Source organism: Tenrec ecaudatus, chromosome 9 (genome assembly GCF_050624435.1).
Source record: "Tenrec ecaudatus isolate mTenEca1 chromosome 9, mTenEca1.hap1, whole genome shotgun sequence".
In the NCBI taxonomy this organism is placed as follows: Eukaryota; Metazoa; Chordata; class Mammalia; order Afrosoricida; family Tenrecidae; genus Tenrec; species Tenrec ecaudatus.
In genome coordinates, this window is record NC_134538.1 from 53,655,887 (window position 1) to 53,679,124 (window position 23,238).

General features: G+C 42.3%; 1 protein-coding gene across 1 annotated transcript in view; it reads left to right on the forward strand.

The window, feature by feature from the left end:
- ADCY1 (adenylate cyclase 1) overlaps window positions 1–23,238 on the forward strand; it is a 226,498-nt gene that overhangs the window by 182,177 nt on the left and 21,083 nt on the right. The window contains exons 12-14 of the mRNA XM_075558128.1: window positions 3,972–4,061; window positions 4,524–4,780; window positions 5,125–5,251. Coding sequence (XP_075414243.1) covers window positions 3,972–4,061; window positions 4,524–4,780; window positions 5,125–5,251 — 474 coding nt within the window. The remainder of the gene's footprint in view (window positions 1–3,971; window positions 4,062–4,523; window positions 4,781–5,124; window positions 5,252–23,238) is intronic.

Genomic DNA, 23,238 nt, shown 5'->3' on the forward strand with positions numbered 1-23,238 from the left:
CTTAGCTGTATGATGCACACTAATCCTTAGCTGTGTGCTGCACACTAATCCTTAGCTGTGTGATGCACACTAATCCTTAGCTGTGTGATGCACACTAATCCTTAGCTGTATGATGTACACTAATCCTTAGCTGTATGATGCACACTAATCCTTAGCTGTGTGATGCACACTAATCCTTAGCTGTGTGCTGCACACTAATCCTTAGCTGTATGATGTACACTAATCCTTAGCTGTATGATGCACACTAATCCTTAGCTGTGTGATGCACACTAATCCTTAGCTGTGTGATGCACACTAATCCTTAGCTGTATGATGCACACTAATCCTTAGTTATATCATGCACACTAATCCTTAGCTGTATGATGCTCACTAATCCTTAGCTGTATGATGCACACTAATCCTTAGTTATATCATGCACACTAATCCTTAGCTGTATGATGCACACTAATCCTTAGCTGTGTGATGCACACTAATCCTTAGCTGTATGATGTACACTAATCCTTAGCTGTATGATGCACACTAATCCTTAGCTGTATGATGCACACTAATCCTTAGCTGTGTGATGCACACTAATCCTTAGCTGTATGATGCACACTAATCCTTAGTTATATCATGCACACTAATCCTTAACTGTATGATGCTCACTAATCCTTAGCTGTATGATGCACACTAATCCTTAGTTATATCATGCACACTAATCCTTAGCTGTATGATGCTCACTAATCCTTAGCTGTATGATGCACACTAATCCTTAGCTGTGTGATGCACACTAATCCTTAGCTGTATGATGCACACTAATCCTTAGCTGTGTGATGCACACTAATCCTTAGCTGTATGATGCACACTAATCCTTAGCTGTGTGATGCACACTAATCCTTAGCTGTGTGATGCACACTAATCCTTAGCTGTGTGATGCACACTAATCCTTAGCTGTATGATGTACACTAATCCTTAGCTGTATGATGCACACTAATCCTTAGCTGTATGATGCACACTAATCCTTAGCTGTGTGATGCACACTAATCCTTAGCTGTGTGCTGCACACTAATCCTTAGCTGTGTGATGCACACTAATCCTTAGCTGTGTGATGCACACTAATCCTTAGCTGTATGATGTACACTAATCAGCTGTATGATGCACACTAATCCTTAGCTGTGTGATGCACACTAATCCTTAGCTGTGTGCTGCACACTAATCCTTAGCTGTATGATGTACACTAATCCTTAGCTGTATGATGCACACTAATCCTTAGCTGTGTGATGCACACTAATCCTTAGCTGTGTGATGCACACTAATCCTTAGCTGTATGATGCACACTAATCCTTAGTTATATCATGCACACTAATCCTTAGCTGTATGATGCTCACTAATCCTTAGCTGTATGATGCACACTAATCCTTAGTTATATCATGCACACTAATCCTTAGCTGTATGATGCACACTAATCCTTAGCTGTGTGATGCACACTAATCCTTAGCTGTATGATGTACACTAATCCTTAGCTGTATGATGCACACTAATCCTTAGCTGTATGATGCACACTAATCCTTAGCTGTGTGATGCACACTAATCCTTAGCTGTATGATGCACACTAATCCTTAGTTATATCATGCACACTAATCCTTAGCTGTATGATGCTCACTAATCCTTAGCTGTATGATGCACACTAATCCTTAGTTATATCATGCACACTAATCCTTAGCTGTATGATGCACACTAATCCTTAGCTGTGTGATGCACACTAATCCTTAGCTGTATGATGTACACTAATCCTTAGCTGTATGATGCACACTAATCCTTAGCTGTATGATGCACACTAATCCTTAGCTGTGTGATGCACACTAATCCTTAGCTGTATGATGCTCACTAATCCTTAGCTGTATGATGCTCACTAATCCTTAGCTGTATGATGCACACTAATCCTTAGCTGTGTGATGCACACTAATCCTTAGCTGTGTGATGCACACTAATCCTTAGCTGTGTGATGCACACTAATCCTTAGCTGTATGATGTACACTAATCCTTAGCTGTATGATGCACACTAATCCTTAGCTGTATGATGCACACTAATCCTTAGCTGTGTGATGCACACTAATCCTTAGCTGTGTGCTGCACACTAATCCTTAGCTGTGTGATGCACACTAATCCTTAGCTGTGTGATGCACACTAATCCTTAGCTGTATGATGTACACTAATCAGCTGTATGATGCACACTAATCCTTAGCTGTGTGATGCACACTAATCCTTAGCTGTGTGCTGCACACTAATCCTTAGCTGTATGATGTACACTAATCCTTAGCTGTATGATGCACACTAATCCTTAGCTGTGTGATGCACACTAATCCTTAGCTGTGTGATGCACACTAATCCTTAGCTGTATGATGCACACTAATCCTTAGTTATATCATGCACACTAATCCTTAGCTGTATGATGCTCACTAATCCTTAGCTGTATGATGCACACTAATCCTTAGTTATATCATGCACACTAATCCTTAGCTGTATGATGCTCACTAATCCTTAGCTGTATGATGCACACTAATCCTTAGCTGTGTGACGCACACTAATCCTTAGCTGTGTGACGCACACTAATCCTTAGCTGTGTGATGCACACTAATCCTTAGCTGTGTGATGCACACTAATCCTTAGCTGTATGATGCACACTAATCCTTAGCTGTATGATGCACACTAATCCTTAGCTGTGTGATGCACACTAATCCTTAGCTGTGTGATGCACACTAATCCTTAGCTGTGTGATGCACACTAATCCTTAGCTGTGTGACGCACACTAATCCTTAGCTGTATGATGCACACTAATCCTTAGCTGTATGATGCACACTAATCCTTAGCTGTGTGATGCACACTAATCCTTAGCTGTATGATGCACACTAATCCTTAGCTGTGTGATGCACACTAATCCTTAGCTGTATGATGCACCCTAATCCTTAGTTATATGATGCACACTAATCCTTAGCTGTATGATGTACACTAATCCTTAGCTGTATGATGCACACTAATCCTTAGCTGTGTGATGCACACTAATCCTTAGCTGTGTGATGTACACTAATCCTTAGCTGTATGATGCACACTAATTCTTAGTTACATGATGCACACTAATCCTTAGCTACGTGATGTACACTAATCCTTAGCTGTGTGATGTACACTAATCCTTAGCTGTATGATGCACACTAATCCTTAGTTATATGATGCACACTAATCCTTAGCTGTGTGATGTACACTAATAAGTCATGGGCTTAGTGACCTTGGGACCTCTTTATCTTGTAATGCTAAGCAGGGCAGTGGGGTCTAGGGTCTGACCTCACAGGCCTGGGGTTAAGGTCCACTCCTCTTGGACTGCTCAGAGCCGTCTTTCCTGGAGCCCGTCCGTGGGCACTAATGTTGGTTTTGCCTTGTGAGTGCTTATGGTTGTTTTTATTGTTTTGCTTCAAGACGGGGAATATAGAAAGGATTTCTTAACTCTCTCTGTGATACTGTTTATTGAATGTCCCCCCCACCAAAATATTCAAAGTAAGCAAGTCTAAAATATCTAAGAAAATTCATCAGACTTGTATGAAACCTATGTGAAGAAAAAATAACATTTAATTAAATCTTATAACTAGAAATGCCTACCATTTTGAGATGGAATGATTCAATATTAGGAAACTGCCAGGTTTCCCCTAAGGTACTGAATTAATTCCAATGCCAATCAAACTCAGTGTCAAGGGGAGGAGGGCTTTTAAAAAATTATTTAACGCGCTTAGCTGCTTTCTTTTGTTTCGTTTCTGTTGGCAAGTCTTTGAGCTGGGAGAAGTAGATGAAATATACGAAAACAGCTAAGAAATGATTATAGAAGTTGAATAGCATGAGAAGCTGGCTCCATCTCCTTATTGTCTGAGTTACATAATTTGCACATAAAATTGGACATAAGTGTAATAAAGTGATACCTTTCAACGTGGTATTTTATTGTTCAGTGTTTTCCAGGGTGCCTGACGATTCAGATCCGTACTACTTTGTGTATTGTCATTGTGGTCTTAATCTATTCGGTGGCCCAAGGATGTATGGTAAGTGTTTTTAACTGGCAAAACGAACTAGAGTCAGGGAATAGCTTTAGAAATGTCTTAGGGTGGAGGAAGACCTGGACTCCGACAGCGGTACACTGGAAGCAGCCAGTCTACAGGGTTGTGTGGCAACTTGGGGGGAAGGGAAGAAATCTGCAGGTGCCCAAGAGGGGAAGGCTTTGTGTGACCGTGGTGGGGAGGTCGGGGGGGACCACCCCCTTAGGGATGTGGAGAAGGGAAGTTAGTTATAGCAGAGGGGAAACATGAACCTGGAATCCAGGACCCTGACCCAGAATGGTTTCCACCTTAGGCAGAACTTGTGGAACCTTTTGAATTTGCTGGGTACACAGGTTAGAAGGTGCCAGGGGAGAGGGACAGGATGTAAAGTGTTGGAGCAAGGAGTGTACAGTGTGGGAGTGTACTCCCCTTGTCATGCCCATTGACCCCTGTTTCTTTCCCCCAAAGGTTGGCTGTATGCCCTGGGCCGGGAGCATGAGCCCCAACAGCTCCCTGGTGGTCCTCTTGCCTGGAGTCGGTAGCAGCTCATTGCCCGCACCACCCTGCACGTCAGCCCCCCATGCCCTGCTCTGCTGCCTTGTGGGCACCCTCACACTTGCCACCTTCCTGCGTGTCCCCTCCTGGTCCAAGATGCTCCTCCTGCTAGTGCTTACCTTGCTGTCCGTCCTCATGCTGTGGCTTAGCAGGCCCGCCGGAGCACCCAGGTGAGTGTGGCCCCAAGGGCTTCTCAATGTGATCACAGCCACGTCTTACATCTTCTGATGAGAAAGTTCATCAGCATTGGTGGGAATTTTTTGTTGGTTCGTTTTGAGTTTGGGCGTCCCCACCGCTCCCCTTCAGTCCACCTTCCACCAGGTCTCCAGACTTCCCAATCAGAGGTGACTGCACCCCAGATGGTTCTTCTGCCTGTTGTAGGTCCAAAGTCTCAGAACCCTGTATGGGCAGCTTTTCTGAGCTAACCAGCTCCACATGAGGTCCGAGAACCCTCTGTGAGCTGCTCTCCTGTGGTGCTGGACTCGCTCTCAGCGCCTTTCTCTTCCATCCCCAGGGGCCAGGCCAGCTCCTGGCACAGCTATGAGCCCGTCCTGGCGGTCCTGCTCTTCTCGTTCGCACTGGGCCTACACGCCAGGCAGGTGGACCTCAAGCTGCGACTGGACTACCTCTGGGCTCTGCAGGCAAGACATGCCCTCTCGCCTCTGGTGTGGGTGGCTGTGGTGAAATAGATGTGCCCTGGGCAAGACGGTGGGGGCAGTAGAGCCTCCTAACACAGCGGAGGGTGTGGTACCGCCTAGGCAGGGCAGATCTGTGGCAGGGACTGTGGGATTGGGACAGTGTCTGGGGAGATAGGCTGGGCCTGGATGAAAGCTGTCGATGGCCTGAGGTGATTGAGCATGCTGAGGTCTCTCCATCTGCTTGGGTGGGACAATGGCACCGTATCCATCAGGTTGATCAGGACATGTGTGAAGATGCAGAACCTTGTACCAACTGCCTTCGGTTCAGTAAGTCTACAGGAGGCCAGGCATTGTGGCTTTGAGCAAATGCCCTGGGCAGTTAGGAGAGAAGCCCCGGATGGCAGGGGCTTGTAGGCTCTCCAGAACCCTGAGCCCCTAGATTGCGGGGTGGGGTGGAGTGGGGGGTGAAACAGCCTCTGGCAGTCTTTTTGTTGGACTATCTGTTAGGGATAAGACAGGATGATGATTGCGAAGTACTGACTGTCGGCCCGGCTCACTTCCTTGTACAAAGCTTGCTTGTAGTCCCTTTATGCAGACGAGGCCCATAAATAAGTGAAGTCTGGGAGTGCACCTGTGCTCCAGGGCCTCAGGGTGGCACATGGAGTCTCCTGGTTCAAATCCCCAGCCTGCAGCACTTACAAACTTACCGACCTCAAGCAAATTTCCTTCTCAAACCGGGGAGGGACAAGAGAATGAAGGCTGATAAACATTCTCTCTTGCAGGAGATTCGTGATTTAACATTGTAAAGAATCGTTTGTATGTATGTATTTTTTATGTAGTCCTCAGGACAGCGTTCCTTAGAAGCCATTTTACAAGTGAGAGGAGAGTCAGGCTCCCACAACCAGTCTGACATCTGAGAGTTTTACATCAGCTGGTGATGTCTTAGAGGAGCCCTAGTGGCAGAGTGGTTATGGGTTGGGCTACTAACCAGCAGTTCAAAACCACCAGATTCTTTGTGGAAGAAAGAGGAGGCTTTCTACTCCTGTAAAAATTTACAGTCTTGGAAACAAACAAGGGCACATCTACCGTGTCCTGTGGGGTTCCTACGAGTCGGAATGAACTTGATGGCAGTGAGTTTTTAGGTTTGGGTGGCATCTTGGACCAGTGGAACCTCTGCACCTGGGATTGAAGTGGGGTCCAGCCTGTTGTGTCCAGCCTGTCATTGTGTTGGATGGGAGGTCAGCACGTCAAATGCCACACACAGGCCGTCTGAAAGAAGCCAGGGATGGAGTCTGCCTACGAGCTGAATGCGGCAACAGGAGCTCTGTGTTCTCACTTGGGCCCAAGAAATCATCCCATGGCTGCTCTTCAGTCTCTTCTGGAAGCAAGACCGAGCCTAGACCACCCCTAATGGAGGAGGCAAGGCTTTGCTTTGAAGCCCTGGTGAGAGTTGGACCCAGTGTCCACGTGGCGTCGTATTGGTAGCTTTGATTTGGAATTGACTCGATGGCAGTGAGCTTGGCCTTAAAGCAGAATGGTCATCAGGATCAGGGACCCTTGAGGTCTTGCTGGAGGAGCAGCACCAGCCACGGTTGAGGGTGGAAGCTTGGAGTTAGGTGGTGATTGTTCTCAAGGCCAGCAAATAGGTAGTGTCCGTGGGGCCTTTGCTAGTTCTAGTCTCTTCTCCCATAAATGAGGGGAATCACTCTAATTCAGGAATGATTTAAATTGTGCTCATTAAGTGCTTGCATGGCATGATGGGTGTCAAGAAGGCTGAGGACCTCATTCATAGTCTCTGATTTATTTCACCAGTCCCTGTCAAATGACTCTGCAGGCAACCGCACTGACTTGCTGCCATCAAGTCAATTCTGACTCGAACTGCCCCGTGCAGTTTGTAGACTGTAACTCTTTACAGAAATAGAAGGCCTCGTCTTTCTCCCACAGAGCGGTTGGTGATTTCAAACTGTGGACCTTGTGGTTCGCAGCCCAACACGTAACCACTGTGCCATCAGGGCTTCTGCGGATAACCATGGTTATGTGGATCTCCTTACAGAGGAATCAGGAAGGTCCTGAGGATGGTGCAAGGAGCACCCAGAGCCACCAAATATCCTGTGATTAGTGAACTAAGAGACAAGTTAATCATTTAGAAAACGGCTCTTTTCCCTATCGTTCTTACCCAGAAAAAGAAGCCAACTGAGCAGATTTCCTAAGTGTATCAGAGAAGGTTACACACTTAAGATAAAGAAGAATCATTTTGTTAGTTTGGGTACATGGAAGAAAACAGAAAGCTACTAGCTAGCTATGAGTGGATAAATGCTAAATGAAATATGGGTCATTTTATTTTATTTATTTTTACTTTTTGTTGTGAATTAGGGGAGGATTTACAGAGCAGATTAGAGTTTTACCCTAAAAAATTCCTGCACCTTCTGATCATCGAGTCTCTCCCCAATATTTTCTATTTCCTTTCCTAAACCTTTGACATTTGTCCTAGAGTACATGCTGCCCTTTTGATCTTAAGCGATTGATTATGGTGACTCCGGGGTGAGTTCACTCCCAGACCTGACCAGGAAGGGTAATCGTCTTGGGTGTCCCATCAGTCTCTAGCAAATCAATACGTCTGACCTCTTTTAGGATTTTGAGTTCGAGTTCACCATTTCCTCCCATCCTATCTGGGACTGTCTCCTGTGATCCTCTTCAGAGCAGTGAGTGGTAGTCTAGTGAGCGGCATCGTCTAGTTCTTCTGGCCCAGAGTATGGACACTGATGTCTGTGTGGTCCATGGATCCACTGGACTGATGGGCTCATGTTTCTTTCTATTTCATCATTCCCCTTTGCTCTAGAGAGGGAGAGGCCAATATTGTACTGTAGATGGCTGCTCACAGGCTTTTTTTCCTCTTTCAGTTTTATCGACTGACAATGTATGCATCATACAATGAAGTGGTTTAAATCTATTTAAGAGAGCTGTGCATTCATTACCACGGTCACTTTTAGAAATGTTTATTTTTTATATATTATTATTAGCTCCCTATTTCTTTGCATGTCATAACCCTAAGAAATTGTTGGGGTTTTTTCAAATTAAGATTTTAATTTTGAAATCATTGTAGATTAGCATGCAGCTGCAAGAAACAACATAGAAAGACCCCAGAGTCTTAAAGGCTTGAAGATAAGCAAGCCACCATCTAGCAGGGAAGCAACACAGCCCACATGGAAGAAGCACACCAGCCTTTGTGATCATGAGGTGTTGATGGGATCAGGTATCAGGCATCTAAGACCCAGAACAAAATTTTACCCAATGTGAATGGGGAGGAGGGGCAGGCATGGAGGAGAGACCCAATGCCCTTCTATAGACAATTGCACATCCCCTCATAGAGGGATCACAGGGAAGAGATGAGCCAGTCAGGGTGCAGTATAACACTGATGAAACACAACTTCCCTCTAGTTCTTTGGTACTTCATTCACCCCACTATCATGACCTCAATTCTGCCTTACAAATCAGATTAGACCAGAGCATGCACACTGCTATAGATAAGAGCCCGTAACACAGGGAATCCATAATATATAAACCCCTCAGAGACAACAAGGAGAGTAGAGATACCAGGAGCATTAGGGGAGGGTGGGGGAAGAGAGGGGGAGTTGATCACAAGGATCAATCTAGAACCCCCTCCCAGAGAGATGAATAACAGAAAAGTGTGTGAGGGCGACAGAGGACGATGTAAGATATGGAAATAATTTACAACTTATCAAGGGCTCGTGAGGGAGGGCGGGGGAAGAAATGGGGAGCTGATATAACGGACTCAAGTGGGAAGAGAATGCTTTGAAAATGATGATGGCAGCATATGTGCAAATGTGCTTGACACACTGGATGAATGTATGGATTGTGATAAGAGATGTAAGAGTCCCCAATAAAAGTATTTTTTTTAAAAAAAGAAAGACAACAGAGAGAGGCTTCTTCATTCCTGTTTCTCTATTCTTTTGCACATGCTTTATATTTTTATTCATTAAAATATTTTAAGTTTTAGTGCTATATAATTCACATATCATACAGTTCAATAGTTTAAACATATTAAAAGAATTGTAGAATCTTCACTACAATTTTAGAATATTTTCCTTACTCCATTTGTTCATTATCATTAACTCCCATCTCCTCACCTCCCCAGGGACTATGAATCCAGTTACTGTCTCTGTAGATTTAAATATCCTGGATTTCATGTAAAGAAAAAGATACAAAAAGAAAAAAATCCCCAATAACAATAATAAAATATAGACAAACAGTGGAAAACATAACAGAAAAATTTAAAAAACTAAAATGAATTTTAAATGCGTCAATCCGGAGAGGAAATGATAAAGTGTTCAATTTCAACTTAACTGCACCTGCACTGATCCACTGTCCAATGCTCTGTCTGGCAGCAGACTGTTTACAGCCCTGAACGATGGTCAGAGGGGATCCCCTGAAGGCTTCATCCCAGGGAGGGCCTCTCACATGCATTGGGCCCTCACGCTCATCCATATCCTTCTGAAAACGTGCTCAGAATTTAAGTTCTAGTGCCATTTTCTCTTCCTGTCTTGATCCTGTTACTCACAATCCTTGGATAGCACAGGCTGATGCACTTCTTCTGTGTGGACTTAGCTGTCACCTTCGGTAGATGACTGATTGTTTTAAGACAAGCCTTTAAGACCTCAGACACCATTCTTTAAAAAATATATATTTTATTTGGGGCTCTTACAGCTCTTATCACAATCCATACATTCCTCCAGTGTGTCAAGCACATTTGCACATAGGCCGCCACCATCATTTTCATCAAGCACATTTGTACATATGTTGCCATCATTTTCAAAACATTTTCTTTCTACCTGAGCTCTTGGAATCAGCTTCTCTTTTTTCCCCTCCCTCCCCCACTCTCCCACCCTCGGGACCCCTTGATAAATTATAAATTATTGTTATTTTCATATCTCACACTGTCCACTGTCTCCCTTAACCCACGTTTCTGTTGCTCGTCCCCCTCAGTGTGGTGGTCATACATCTATCATTGTGATCGGTTCCCTCTTCCTCCCGCTTCTCCCCCCACCTTCCTCTACCCTCATGGTATTGCTACTCTCATTATTGGTTCGGCGGGGTTTATCTATCCTGGATTCCGTGTGTCTAGGGCTCTTTTCTGTACCAGTGTACATGCTCCAGTCTAGCCAGGTTTGTAAGGTAGAGGAATGCTGTATGTTCTGTTGGTGCTATATTTCACTATGGCTGATTTGTCCCTTCCTTGTGACTTTCTGTGAGGGGATGTCCAATTGTCTACAGATGGGTTTTTGGGTCTCTACTCCTATCCTCCTTGTTCGAATCAATATGATAGTTTGTTTTGGGTCTTCTGTTGCCTGATACCTGATCCCCTTGACATCTTGTGATCACACAGGCCGATGTGCTTCTTCCATGTGGGCTTTGTTGCTTCCCTGCTAGATGGCCACTTGTTTAACTTCAAGCCTTTCAGACCCCAGACACTATATCTTTTAGTAGCCTGGCACCATCAACTTTCTTCACCACATTTGCTTATGCGCCCATTTTAACTTCAGTGGTCATGTTGGGAAGGGGAGTATCAAAGAGTATCAGGTTATTAGAACAAAGTGTTCTTGCATTGAGGGAGGACTTGAGTAGAGACCCAATGTTTGTCTGCTTTCTTGTTACAATATATAAATAAATGTATGTAGATCTATATCCCTATCATTATATATTAATATATTTTTCTTTTAAAAATCATTTTATTGGGGCTCATACAACTCTTATCATAATCCATACATACATCGATTGTGTAAAGCACACTTACACATTCATTGCCCTCATTCTCAAAATTCGCTTTCCGCTTGGGTTCCTGGAATCAGCTCCTCATTTTCCTTTTTTCTCTCCCCGTCCCCCCCCCCTGCTCCCCCTTCCCTCTTAAACCCTTAATAATTTATAAATTATTATTTTATCTTATCTTACTAGTTCTTTCCTTTATAGCTCCTTTTGTCCCACTTTCATGTTCGACCTCCATTCGGCTCTCAGTAATTCCTCTCGGCTACGTTGCACTTGATCAAACCCTACCAGGTAGTCTACACCCCTTGCTTTCGATTTTAGAATTCTTGTTGTTCTCTTGCCCTTGGGCTTGTTGCCTCCTACCCTTTTCCCCACTTGTTTATCTTGACTATCTTATGTAGATAAGACAATGGGGATAAAAAGAAAAAGAAGAAAAAGTGGGTTCTAAAATAGTTCCCGGTCGGTCTGCTGACTCTTAGTAAGTTTTCAATTGAGTCTGATGAGCTGCCAAGCCCTGCCCTCCGAGTCTGAAGCCTATTTTGGGGATTCCTCAAGGACTTCTTTGCTTTGCTCCCCTTGCTGCTCTGTTGCGCTCCCTTAGTGTTTCGCCCGGGTGTGGGGGGTGGGGGGTGTGTGGGGGGGAGGTTCTGACCGGGCACAATTGCCACACTGCTGACACTATTCTTTCTGATAACCAGGCACCATTTCTTCACCGCACTTTGCAATAGTACCTATGTCTTCATTGATTCATTCCTGAGAGCGGGCATCAAGTCAGGTCATGTCATAAGAACTAATTCTTAGGTGAAGGTTTCGATTCAGCGTGAACTCAAAATCCATTCATGTATCTATGGTTTATATGTGCACCTGGTCTTCTTTAGAAACATCATTAGCCATTTATTGGGGGAATTTTATAAATCATCCCTATGGGGCATATAGTAATTTTAATTTTATCGATAGTGTAATTAATTTAGCCAATGTTGTAGACTTTCAAATACTGTTTATTGGAAAGTATTTATATATAGGAAAGCTTGTTAGACCAAAAGACCTATACAGATAAAAAAAAAAACAACTCTAGTGACTTGACACTGTTTACATAAACAGTGAGGGTTGGAGCTAGGGAAAAACTTTCAATAACATTTATTCATAAAGGCAGACCATGCCTTCTAGACTAAGACATGCCATTAAAAAGGCAAATAGAGCACAAACGTAGCAAATTGATGGGAATCCAAAGCTGTTGCTCAATGGGCCCTCTCAAGACAAGAGATCCAAACCCTGGTCCAATGACCTCCAAATCTGTAACCTTTGGATAGCAGTCGTCTGCTTTTCTCACACAAGGGCATTTCAGCCTCAAGTCTATGGGAGTATTTCCTTCATTCGTTTACAGGTGAGTTTAAGGTGAAATCCAGTTCACTTATGGGTTTCTGAGTAGAAGCCTTCTGGTGTGGCCTCTGAACAATGGTGTGCACCTCAAAAGAACAGAGTCACCAAGGGCAAGAAAGTATTTATCCAGTCGTTATCTCTATAGATTTACGTGTCCTGAATTTCATATAAAGAAAATCATACCCCCCAAACCAAGCAACAAAATAGGAAATATCTTAATCCAAAAAAATAGCAGAAAGTAGTAACAAAAACTGGAACAAGTTAAAAATGGGACAAAAGGCAAAACAAATGGTAAAATGTTTAATTTTAACCTGACTGCAAGAATCCACTTTCCAATGCACCCTATCTGAGGACAAGACCATTCACATCCTTAGTCAATGGCCTGAGGGAATTTAGTTGAGGCCTTAATCCATCTGGGGGCACTGTAAGTAGATCTGGGGCTTTCATTCTCATCCATAGACTTCTGCAAACTGGGTGCTTAAAATTTAAGCTCCAATACAATCTCCCCTTCTGATTTTTTTATTTTATTGTTAATAATCCATTGATCACACTAGGTGACGACCTTCTTGCGTGTGGACTTAACTGACATCTCACTTAGATGGCTGCTTGTTTTAAAACAAGCCGTTAAGACCCGCTAGAGGCTATTTTTCCTGATAGCTGGGCACCATCTGATGTCATTACCACACTTTGCTTTAGCACCCATATTTTCAGGGATCCCTCATGAGGGCAAGTATCAAGTGGGACCATGTATTAAGAACTAATCACTCTTAGATTAGGGTTTACTTATTGAGAAAAATATGCATCTATAGGAAACCCTTTTAGCCTAATACATGGATTGTTCATTCACTTGTAATGATTAAAACTGTAACTGAACACTGCTTAACTATGAGTATTGGATACAAGGCAGAAAGTCCAGTAATGCTCATTCACTAAGGCAAAATGATTCCTGCCGGACCATAACTTGTCATAAAAATCAAAGAATATGAAAGCAGAACATATATGGTAGCCTTAAGTTGCCAATTGTCGGACTTCCTAAAAGCAAGCGATCTGAACCCAAATCCAATGACTTCGAAATCCGTGACCTTGGTTGTTCAGCCGTAAAACCAAAGGAGCATTTCAGTCCCCTTAATCTGCTACAAATGTGCTTAAAGGAGTCTCTTTCCAAATCAAATCCTTCTGGCGTGTTGCATAAAGAATGTTGTACACCTCAAAAAGACAAAACCTAAAATCCAGGTTGCCTGTAGCACCAGGCCTGGTTCACCCAGGGCTAAACAGAACCTCAGTCAGAAATGCATAATTGGAGACATAATACAGGGCAGATTCTCCCACTGGGAGGGGCTAGGGGTGGGTGTCACTCCTGGTTTACCCAACAACAGAATGCTCAGAGGCTTCTAAGATCCCTGTCAAACTAAAGAAATCAATGCCATCCAGTCCAATACAACACATGTGGGCCCTATAGGACAGAGTAGAACTGCCTCTATGGGTTTCTGAGACCAACTCTTTTATCTATCTATCTATTTATTTATTTATTTAACAATTTATTGGGGCTCATACAATTCTTATCACAGTTCATACTAATACATACATCAATTGTATAAAGCACATCTGTACAGTCTTTGCCCTAATCATTTTTTTCTCCTCTTTTCTTTTTTTACATTTTATTAGGGACTCATACAACTCTTATCACCATCCATACATATACATACATCAGTTGTATAAAGCACATCCATCCATTCCCTGCCTCAATCATTCTCAAGGCATTTGCTCTCCACTTAAGCCCCTTGCATCAGGTCCTCTTTTTCCGCCCCCCTCCCTCCCGAGACCAACTCTTTAAGGGAGTAGATAACCTTTTCTCCCCCAATCCCCCACCCCTAAGAAGCAGCTGGTAGTTTCAAACTATTGACCTTGCAGTCTGATATGTAACCACGACCCCACCAGGGTGCTTGCCATTTAACTTTAACCCTTGCAAACCTCTATCATTTCCCCCCTAACATCCCTCTTATTGTGTTTTGCCTTCACCGTCACCCCATTTAACACTTGTCCATTCTTCTTCTTTTTAAAAAATACCAGCTTTATTGAGATATAATCCGTGTCCTAGTTAATTAGCCCGTTAAAACTGTTTAATTCAGTGGCTTTCTTATATTCACAGGAGCTTGCATGTCAGTACAGTCATTTGTAGAATACTTTCATCACTTCAAAGCAAGACCAGTACTTGTTAGCAAGCATTCTATGGCCCTACGCTCCCATCACTCTCTTTTCTGTCTCCGTGGAGCTGCCCACTTAGTTCTGCTTGTCCCTTGTGTACTGAGCTTGTCTTGATGTTGCCTAAATGGCACACACTGACATGCTTTTTTCATAGAGACATCATAAGAAATGCTCCTTCACTTTCCCGTAACCTTAGAAAAACAAGGATGCATCTAGACTTTGTCCGTTTGCCCTGTGGCTATTTCATCACGCTATGCAGACTATTGCAAAATTCCACAGTGGGTTAATTATTCACTGGGACTTGTTAGAGAATGCCTTGTTGTTAGGTGCCTTCACGTTGGTTCCAATTCTTAGCAACTGCACACAACACTGCCTGCTCCTGCACCGACCATTCTCACAGTCGTTGTCATGGTTGAGCACACTAGTGCAGTCACTGTTTTAATCCAACTCCCTGAGGCCCCTTTGTCTGATCCCTTACTCCACTAAGCCTGATGCCCCTCCCCAGGAGCTGGTCTCTGTTGATGGCATGTCTAAAGGATGTGACATGAAATGCCACATCATCACTTCTAAGGGCCATTATGATTCACTTTTTCCAAGATAGGTGTGCTCATTCTTCTGCTAGTCCAGAGTAAATAGCTCTTACAAACGCTGTAATTATAGGCGCAGTGTTTAGTCTTCCATCTACACTGTCCAGCTTTCACATGAAATACCAGAGCTTGGTTCAGGAGCATCTTAGTTTTCAGGGTGGCATATTTTGACTGTTGTTCCCATGAGTGTTGATGTGGATACAAGTAACAGAAAATCACCGACGGCTTCAGTATATCCACCAGTTATTAGTATGTTGCATATTGGACTAGGTGTGCAGATTTTTTCTTTCTTTTTGTTGAGGGTATCATCATACCGAAGTCTGATCTTCATCAGAAAGTGCCTCAATCACTTCATCAAACCCAACTGGAAAACACTCATAAGGGTCAGCAGACAGACCTGCAACTATCCATCTCCCCCCCCCCCCCCGCCTATATCTCTCTCTATAGAATAGACATGACAAACAATCCTGAGGATAAAACAATGGGACTGGCGGTCCTGAGGGGACATGGGAGAGGACAGGGCAGGGAGAGGGAGTAGGGAGCCAATACACTCAGGGAGAAGGACACAACAAGAGATCTAAAAAGGAGGCCTAGTGGGATTTGATCAAGTGCAATGTATCCAAGAGGAATTACTGAGAGCAAAGTGGAGGCTGAGCAGAATAGTGGGACAGGAGAAAGGTGAAAGGAAATAGAAGAAAGAAGTAGGAAACAAAAGCTATTTATAGAGGTATAGCTATAGGCATATATATATATATGTAAATATATTAATTTATAATGAAAGGGATAGAGGCCAATGTATATATATTAATATGTTAACCATATAATGCCTGAATTTTTAATTTCAGGGAAAATTTTTTGTTTTTATTCTTTCATAGTTATCAATATATTAATATATACATTTAATTAAATGTTACAAAAACATCACGCTCGGCGTCATAGGGTTAAGTATTCAGATAGCAGACGTACTTTGGGCCTTTACTCAAGACCTCTCTAAACACAAGAACACTTTTTTCTAATAACCTGACACTCTTTGATACTCACCTTCCCAACACGATCACTGAAGACAAAATGGGTGCATAAGCAAATGTGGTGAAGAAAGCTGATGGTGGCAGGCTACTAGAAGATAAAGTGTCTGGGATCTTAAAGGCTTGAAGTTAAGTAAGTGGCCATCTAACAGGGAAGCAACAAAGCCCACATGGAAGAAGCTCACCAGCCTGTGTGATCATGGGGTACTGATGGGATCAGGCATTAGGTATCAAAAGATCCAAAACAATTATATTGATGTGGGGTGGAGACCCAAAACTCAATTGTAGACAATTGGACATTCCTCCACAGAAGGGTTTCAATGAAGGGACTATTCAACCAGGGTGCAGTATAGTACCGACAAAACACACATCATTCCTCTAATTGATGAATGCTTCCTCCCCCACCACTACCATGACCCAGTTCTACTTACAAAGCTGGCTAGACCAGAGTACACATATTGGTACAGATAAGAGCTCTTGACACATGGAATTCAGGACAGATAAACCCCTCAGGAACAGTAGTGGGAGTACCATTATCATGAGAGTAGGGGGATGTTGGGGCCCTGGGTGGGGGAGAGGCAGAGAAAGGGGAAACCAATCACAATCATCTAAATATAACCCTCTCCCTGGGAGATGGACAACAGAAAAGTGGGTAAAGGGAGACATTGGACAGTGTAAGACATGAAAAAATAATCATTTATAAATTATCAAGGGTTCATGAGGAAGGGAGGGAGGGAGGGAGGGAGGGGGGAAATGAGCTGATACCAAGGGCTCAAGTCCAAAGCAAATGTTTTGAGAATGATGAGGGCAACAAATGACGTATGCATGGATTGTGATAAGAGTTGTATAAGCCCCCAATAAAATGATTTTTAAAAAAAGAATGGGTAGACCAAAGGTTCCAGGGAACAATGGAAACTAATAGAAAGACTAGAAACCACACATGAACCAGAAATCCAGAGGGTGAATAATAAAACAAGGGAATTAGACAATGCTCTAACAGACCAGAGGACAAGTACTAAAGAGACGGAAAGCTGAATTCACGACCTTGAAGAAAAATCTCTCAATTTCAATATGTTAAAGAACAATTAACAAAAGAAGCAAAGCTATCTGATGAAAGCTTATCAAGGGACACTATCGAGAGGAACAATTTATTCTCATTGGGAAATTAGAACCGGAAGAAACAAACAATACCCGGAGAAAAAGTACATGAAACGTTGGAAGAAAAGTTTCCTAATGGCATGAAATGAGCAAGTAATTATCCAGGAAGCAGAGAGAATCCCAAACAGAAAAGGCCCCAGAAAAAAATATATAATGACACACTGTAGTCAATTTTTTCAATATCTTGACCAATCAGACAATACCAAGATGAATAAGGCTAAATAAGTACAGTTGCTACACAGAAAAACCAGTAAAAATAAGCCTATTTTTTAGCAGAAAACCAGGCGGGCAAGAAGAGACTGGAGTCACATGTATATGATCATAAAAACAAAAAAAAACAACAAGCAGCCAACCAAGAATTTTAAAACTTAAAATCTTTGAATAATTAAAACAGTATTTTAAACAGCTCAGAAATATAGGCAGAATATAGAAACAAGTAACACCTCTAAAAAGCACACATATAAATGACAGCAACAAACCCATACATATCAACTACACTGAGCGGTAATGGGTGAAACACACAGTCAGGACACAAAGTAGCACACTAGCTAAGAAAACAAGACCCATCAATGTGTTGCTCCAACACTCCCGGGATCTCTATATCCCTCCTTGCTGATTTTAATTCCCTAGTTGGCCCACTCTCTGTGGCATTGTTTGCTCACTGCCCCCTGCCCCCACCCCCTTCTCCGCCCAAGTCCCTCCAGACCAGGACCATTGGTCCTGTTGCTTTCTCCTCGAGCTTGCTTCCCATGCCTGTCTTGTGTAAGTAGGCAAACCAACAGTGGCATAGACCAATTAAAAATAAAGCAAAAGATGACAAAAGAAAAGGAAAATCATAAAAAGAAGAAGAAAAATGAGAAAACATATACACAATTCCAAGTCTGTCCATTGACCTTTATGACTGTCTTCCCATTGGGCCTGGGGGAATTCTGGACCAGCTCGGGATTTTGCTATTATTGACCTAGATTTTATTTCTACAAATGTTATAGATCCCAAAGAATATTTGTATTATTTCCATCACAAATAGTTAACTATCTTAAATGATGTTTACTAATAAAGCTTATTTGCCCACCTACTTTTGCGTTCTGGGGTTCTCCGGTTGTGTAGATCTAGCTGTCCATGTGAGGTTTCTCCCTGCTGCCTGAAGCAATGGCCTGAACCTGTCCTGCAGGTGCTGAAGTCTTTCAGCTTTTGTACAACTGAAGACGTTCACCTTCTTGAATGAAAGCTCTTCATGCTGCATTTGTCTTTTAGGTTCATGTATTTTTAGAAATTTTCTTTTCAGTGCTTTGGAAAGCTTGTCTGCCATGTTCTACATTGTTTCAAAGGAGACATCTGTTATTTTTTTGCCTTTGTTTCTCTGTCTGTAAGGAGCGGTGGTGGCACAGTGCTCATACACGGACTGCCAGCCGCAAGGTCAGCAGTTCAAAACCACCAGCTCTTCCCCTGGGAGAAAGATAAGTCTTCCTACACCTGCCACGATTTACAGTCTCAGAAAATGAAAGAGGCAGTTCTCCTCTGCCCTGTAGATTCACTACTAGTGAGAATTGACATGATGGCAGGGTGTTCTCTATATGTAATGTGCTTGTTTTAGCTGGTAGCATTTAAGATTTCCCCTTCACCATGGGTTTTAAGTGATTTGATTATAATTTCATTATGCGCCTTTCTTGTCACACTTTTTACCCATCTTAAGCATAGAGACTGTTGAAAGCTTTTGTCAGTTCATTGTTTTAATATAATTTAGGACATAGACTTTGTTCGCTTACCCATTTTCTCTCTCCCTCGGGGATCCCAGTGGCACGTGCATTAGACCTCATGGTGCTCCACAGCTCGCTAAGTTCTACTCATTGTGTGTTCTTTTTCCTCTGTGTAATTTTTCAGAATATTTCATTCTTGTGTTCTTTCAGGGAAATTGGTTAGGCTTTTAGCAGGAAGTCAACATTCTCACTAAAAATTCTGTTCTAGTTGTTCTGTTTCCACGAATTGACTTCCTCTTGCACTGTCATCTTGAGAGAAACTGGTGACCATTTGCTCTTACGTAGATGATTTTTAAAAGTGTGTGGTGCTTTTTAAAAAATTGTGAACCAATCTGTTATTGAGCTAAAAAGGTGAGTTCAAGGGGTGGTTTTTGTTAAAGGTTTAAAGGGCATCCCAGTGTGACTGTCTAAGAGTCTTCTAGTCTCAATTGGTTTAGTAATCCTGAAATTTTGTTCATTTGCTTATTTGAGTTGAATTTGTTTGTCATTAAAGACTCCAAATCCATTTCAGTTTTACTTTTGTTCTCTCTATCTCTCTTTTAAAGTTACTTGTATTGGGGGCTCTTAGATCTCTTATCACATATATTCATCCAGTGTGTCATATATCCATCCAGTGTGTCAAGCATATTTGCATATATGCTGCCGTCCATCATCATTTTCAATCTCTCTGTCTTTTTTTCTTAGTCACTCCAACTTCTAGGTTTGAGGGAATTTGTAAAGCATTTTTGGTAATATTGACATTTTCACAATGTTTAGTCAGCCTGTCCAGGACATGATAATTTATTCCATTTGTGTAAGTTTTTTTTTGTTGTTTGTTTCTTGTGGGAGTGCTTTATAGTTTTCATTGTATAATTCTTTTGCTTTCCTGATTTGAATCATTTCTAAGTATTTTGTCTTTTGTGTAGTTATCAAAAGTGGTAATGTCTTTTAATACCTTTTTGTTATCATCATTCTTAATATACAAGAGGCAACTGATGTCCGTATGCTGATTTTATAGTCTGCCATGCTGCAAGACAAGCATGAGCAAGCAAGACTGGCATAGATAAGCAAGTGCTTCTTGTGCTTTGTCAGCTTGTTGAAACATTTCCATTGGTATCCCATGAATTCTTGGAGCCTTGGTTTTGTCTAATTTTTTTAGTGCAACTTGACTTTCTTCCTTCAGCACCACTGGTTCTTGCTCAGATGCCACCTCATGAAAGGTGGAATGTTAGCTAATTATTTTTCATACAATGCCTGTGTAGTCTTTCCATCACCTGTTGATGTATCCTGCATCATTCAATATTTTGCCCATCGTTCAAGATGGCAAGTCCAGGCTTTTCCTTGGGTTGGTTAAGTTTAAGATATGCTGAGTGGTTGATTTTGTAATTCTAGGTCATTGTACATTTCATCATGATGCTTGGCTTTGTCTTCTTTATTTGCCCATTGAGATTTTCTTTTCATCTTGACTTCCTCATTTCTTCCATTTGCTTTAGCTATTTTATGATGAAGAGTAAGATTCGGAATCTTTTCTGACATCCACTTTGATATTTTCTTTATTTCCTGTCTATTTTAATGACTTTTTTCTTTCTTCGTGAATGATGTTCTTGATGTCCTCCCACAGCTGATCATGTCTCTGTCATTGCTATTCATTGCAGCAAATCACTTCTCAAAAGTCAACTGGAATAGGCTCAAGGTCGTATATTGGCCGTGCCAGCTTGTTTCAATTTCACCCTGAACTTACCTGAGTAATTGATAGTCTGTTCCACAGCGAGTTCTTGGCTTCCATTCATTTTAGATGCTGATATTGAGCTTCACTATAGTTGTTTTCTACACATGTAGTCAGTTTGATTTCTGTGTATTCCAGCTGGAGAAGTCCCTGTGTGTAGTTGCTTTTTAGTGTTGTTGATAAAAAGTGTTTGCTATAAACAAGTCACTGGTTTTGCAAAATCCCACCATGCGATTTCCAGCTTCATTTCTATCACCAAGTCCATATTTCCCAACTACTGTTCCTTCTCTGCTTCCAGCTTTTGCAGTCCAATCGCCAATAATGATCAGCATATCTTCATTGCATGTTTGATCAATATTTGACTGAAGCCATTGGTACAATTCTCCAATTCCTTCATCTCTAGCTTTTGTGGTTGGTGCATAAATTTGAATAATAGTTGTATGTATTGGCTTTCCTTGAAGGCAGAGTATATATATGGTATAATCCTATCACAAATAACCTTGAACTTCAAGATAGATCTTGAAATGTCCTTTTTGACCATGACTGCAACACCGTTCCTCTTGATTGTGCCATTCTTGGCAGAGGAAATCATAGGATTTACTGATTCAAAATGACCACTGCCAGTCCATCTCAGCTAACTAATACCTAAGATGACAATCTTTATGCCTTCCATTCAATTTTGGGTCACTTCCAATTTTCCTTGATTAATACTACACCCATTCCAAATTCCAATTATTAGCTTCTACAGCCATTTTATCTGCTGATCCTGGATTCATTAGGTTCGACCACCTGTGAGGTAGCATCCTGCTGTCTGATTGGCCAAGCTTGTGATCACCAGCACCTATGACCATGTGAATCAGGAGAAGACTACAGCTTGAAATTCACTCTTGAACTTTGGATTTCCCAGCCTCTATAACCACATGAGCCATTCTCTTGAGATAAATGATAAGAATCTCTCTCCTCTTGTCCCCCCTCTCTCTACATATTTATCTATAGCTGTACATTTATAGATCTGTCTATATATTGCCAATTTTGCTTCTCAATAGAACCAAGCCAAAGGTAATAGCTATTCAATTTAGATTTCAAAATAGACTGAACTTGGCAGCAGATGTGTCATCACAAAGTGATAAACCAAGGCTTTTTTAATTGAAGCATATTCAATCACATTGTTCCCAATAAAAGCTAACACTGATATCCTGAAGAGAACAAAATTGCTGTGCCATAACACTATGCTGTTTAATATATTATTGACTTCCTCTCCATCTCATTCTTTTAGCATGCTCTTTTGTGTATACTTATGCATAATATTAACAGATGGTCACATTGTCATGTGCTGTCTTATCAAGTTCAACTCATAGCAGCCTGAGAAGACAGAGTATAATTGCCCCATAGGGTTTCCTAAGCTGAGACGTCTACAGGAACAAGCTGCCAAATCTTGTTCTACAAAACAATGAGTTCAAATGACTAATGTTATGGTTCGCAGCTGAGCATTTAACCATGGCGCTACTAGGACTCCTTAAACACACTTGAGTATAAAATCCAAACTCATTACTATGAAGTTGAACCTGACTCACAGTGACCATATGCAGAGTTTCTGAGACTGTGAATATTTACAGGAGCTGAGGGCTTCATTTTTCTCCCATGGAGCAGCTGGTGACATTTGAACCATTACCCATGGGGTTAGCAGCCAAATACCCAACTCATAACCAGGGCTCCTTAAACATATGAGATTGTGTGTGTGTGTGTGTGTGTGTGTGTGTGTGTGTGTGTGTGTGTGTGTGTGTGATGGAGAGCTGTGATTTCAGTTTGTAATTATTGACAAGAGCTCGTACTGAAAAAATCCTTGGAGTCCTCTTTTGCAAACTAGTGACTTCAACATGTTGGCCATACCTTGAGTGACTTCTAATGACTTGGAGCATGTTTGCAGGAGAGACCAGTCCCTGAAGAAGACACCATGCTTGGTCAGGGGAGGGGCAGAGAAAAAGAGGAAGGTCATCACCAGATGGTTTGACATGGTGGTGCAATAGTGGGCTCAAACATAGGAACAATGGTGTGTGGGGGGGACAGGACTGGGAAGTGTTTATTCTGTTGTACATCGGGGCACTGTGAGTTGAAGTCAGCTCAATGACCTCTACCAACAACAACCACCGAGTGAGAAATAAATGTGGAGAGGCTCTGTGGTCATATTTATACCCAGCCTAACACACCGGCCTCGCTGTGCAGATGGACTCCCTGCTCCGATCTATGGCTTTTCTCTGTAGCACTGACCTTGTCCCAGGACTTGGCAGAGCCTGCTGAAGACCATGTGGGAGGAGGCAGGCTCTGGGTCTAGGCGACTCCAGGTGGTGTAGCTTCTAAGTGCCTTTTTATCTCCTTTTCTGCTCATTGTCTG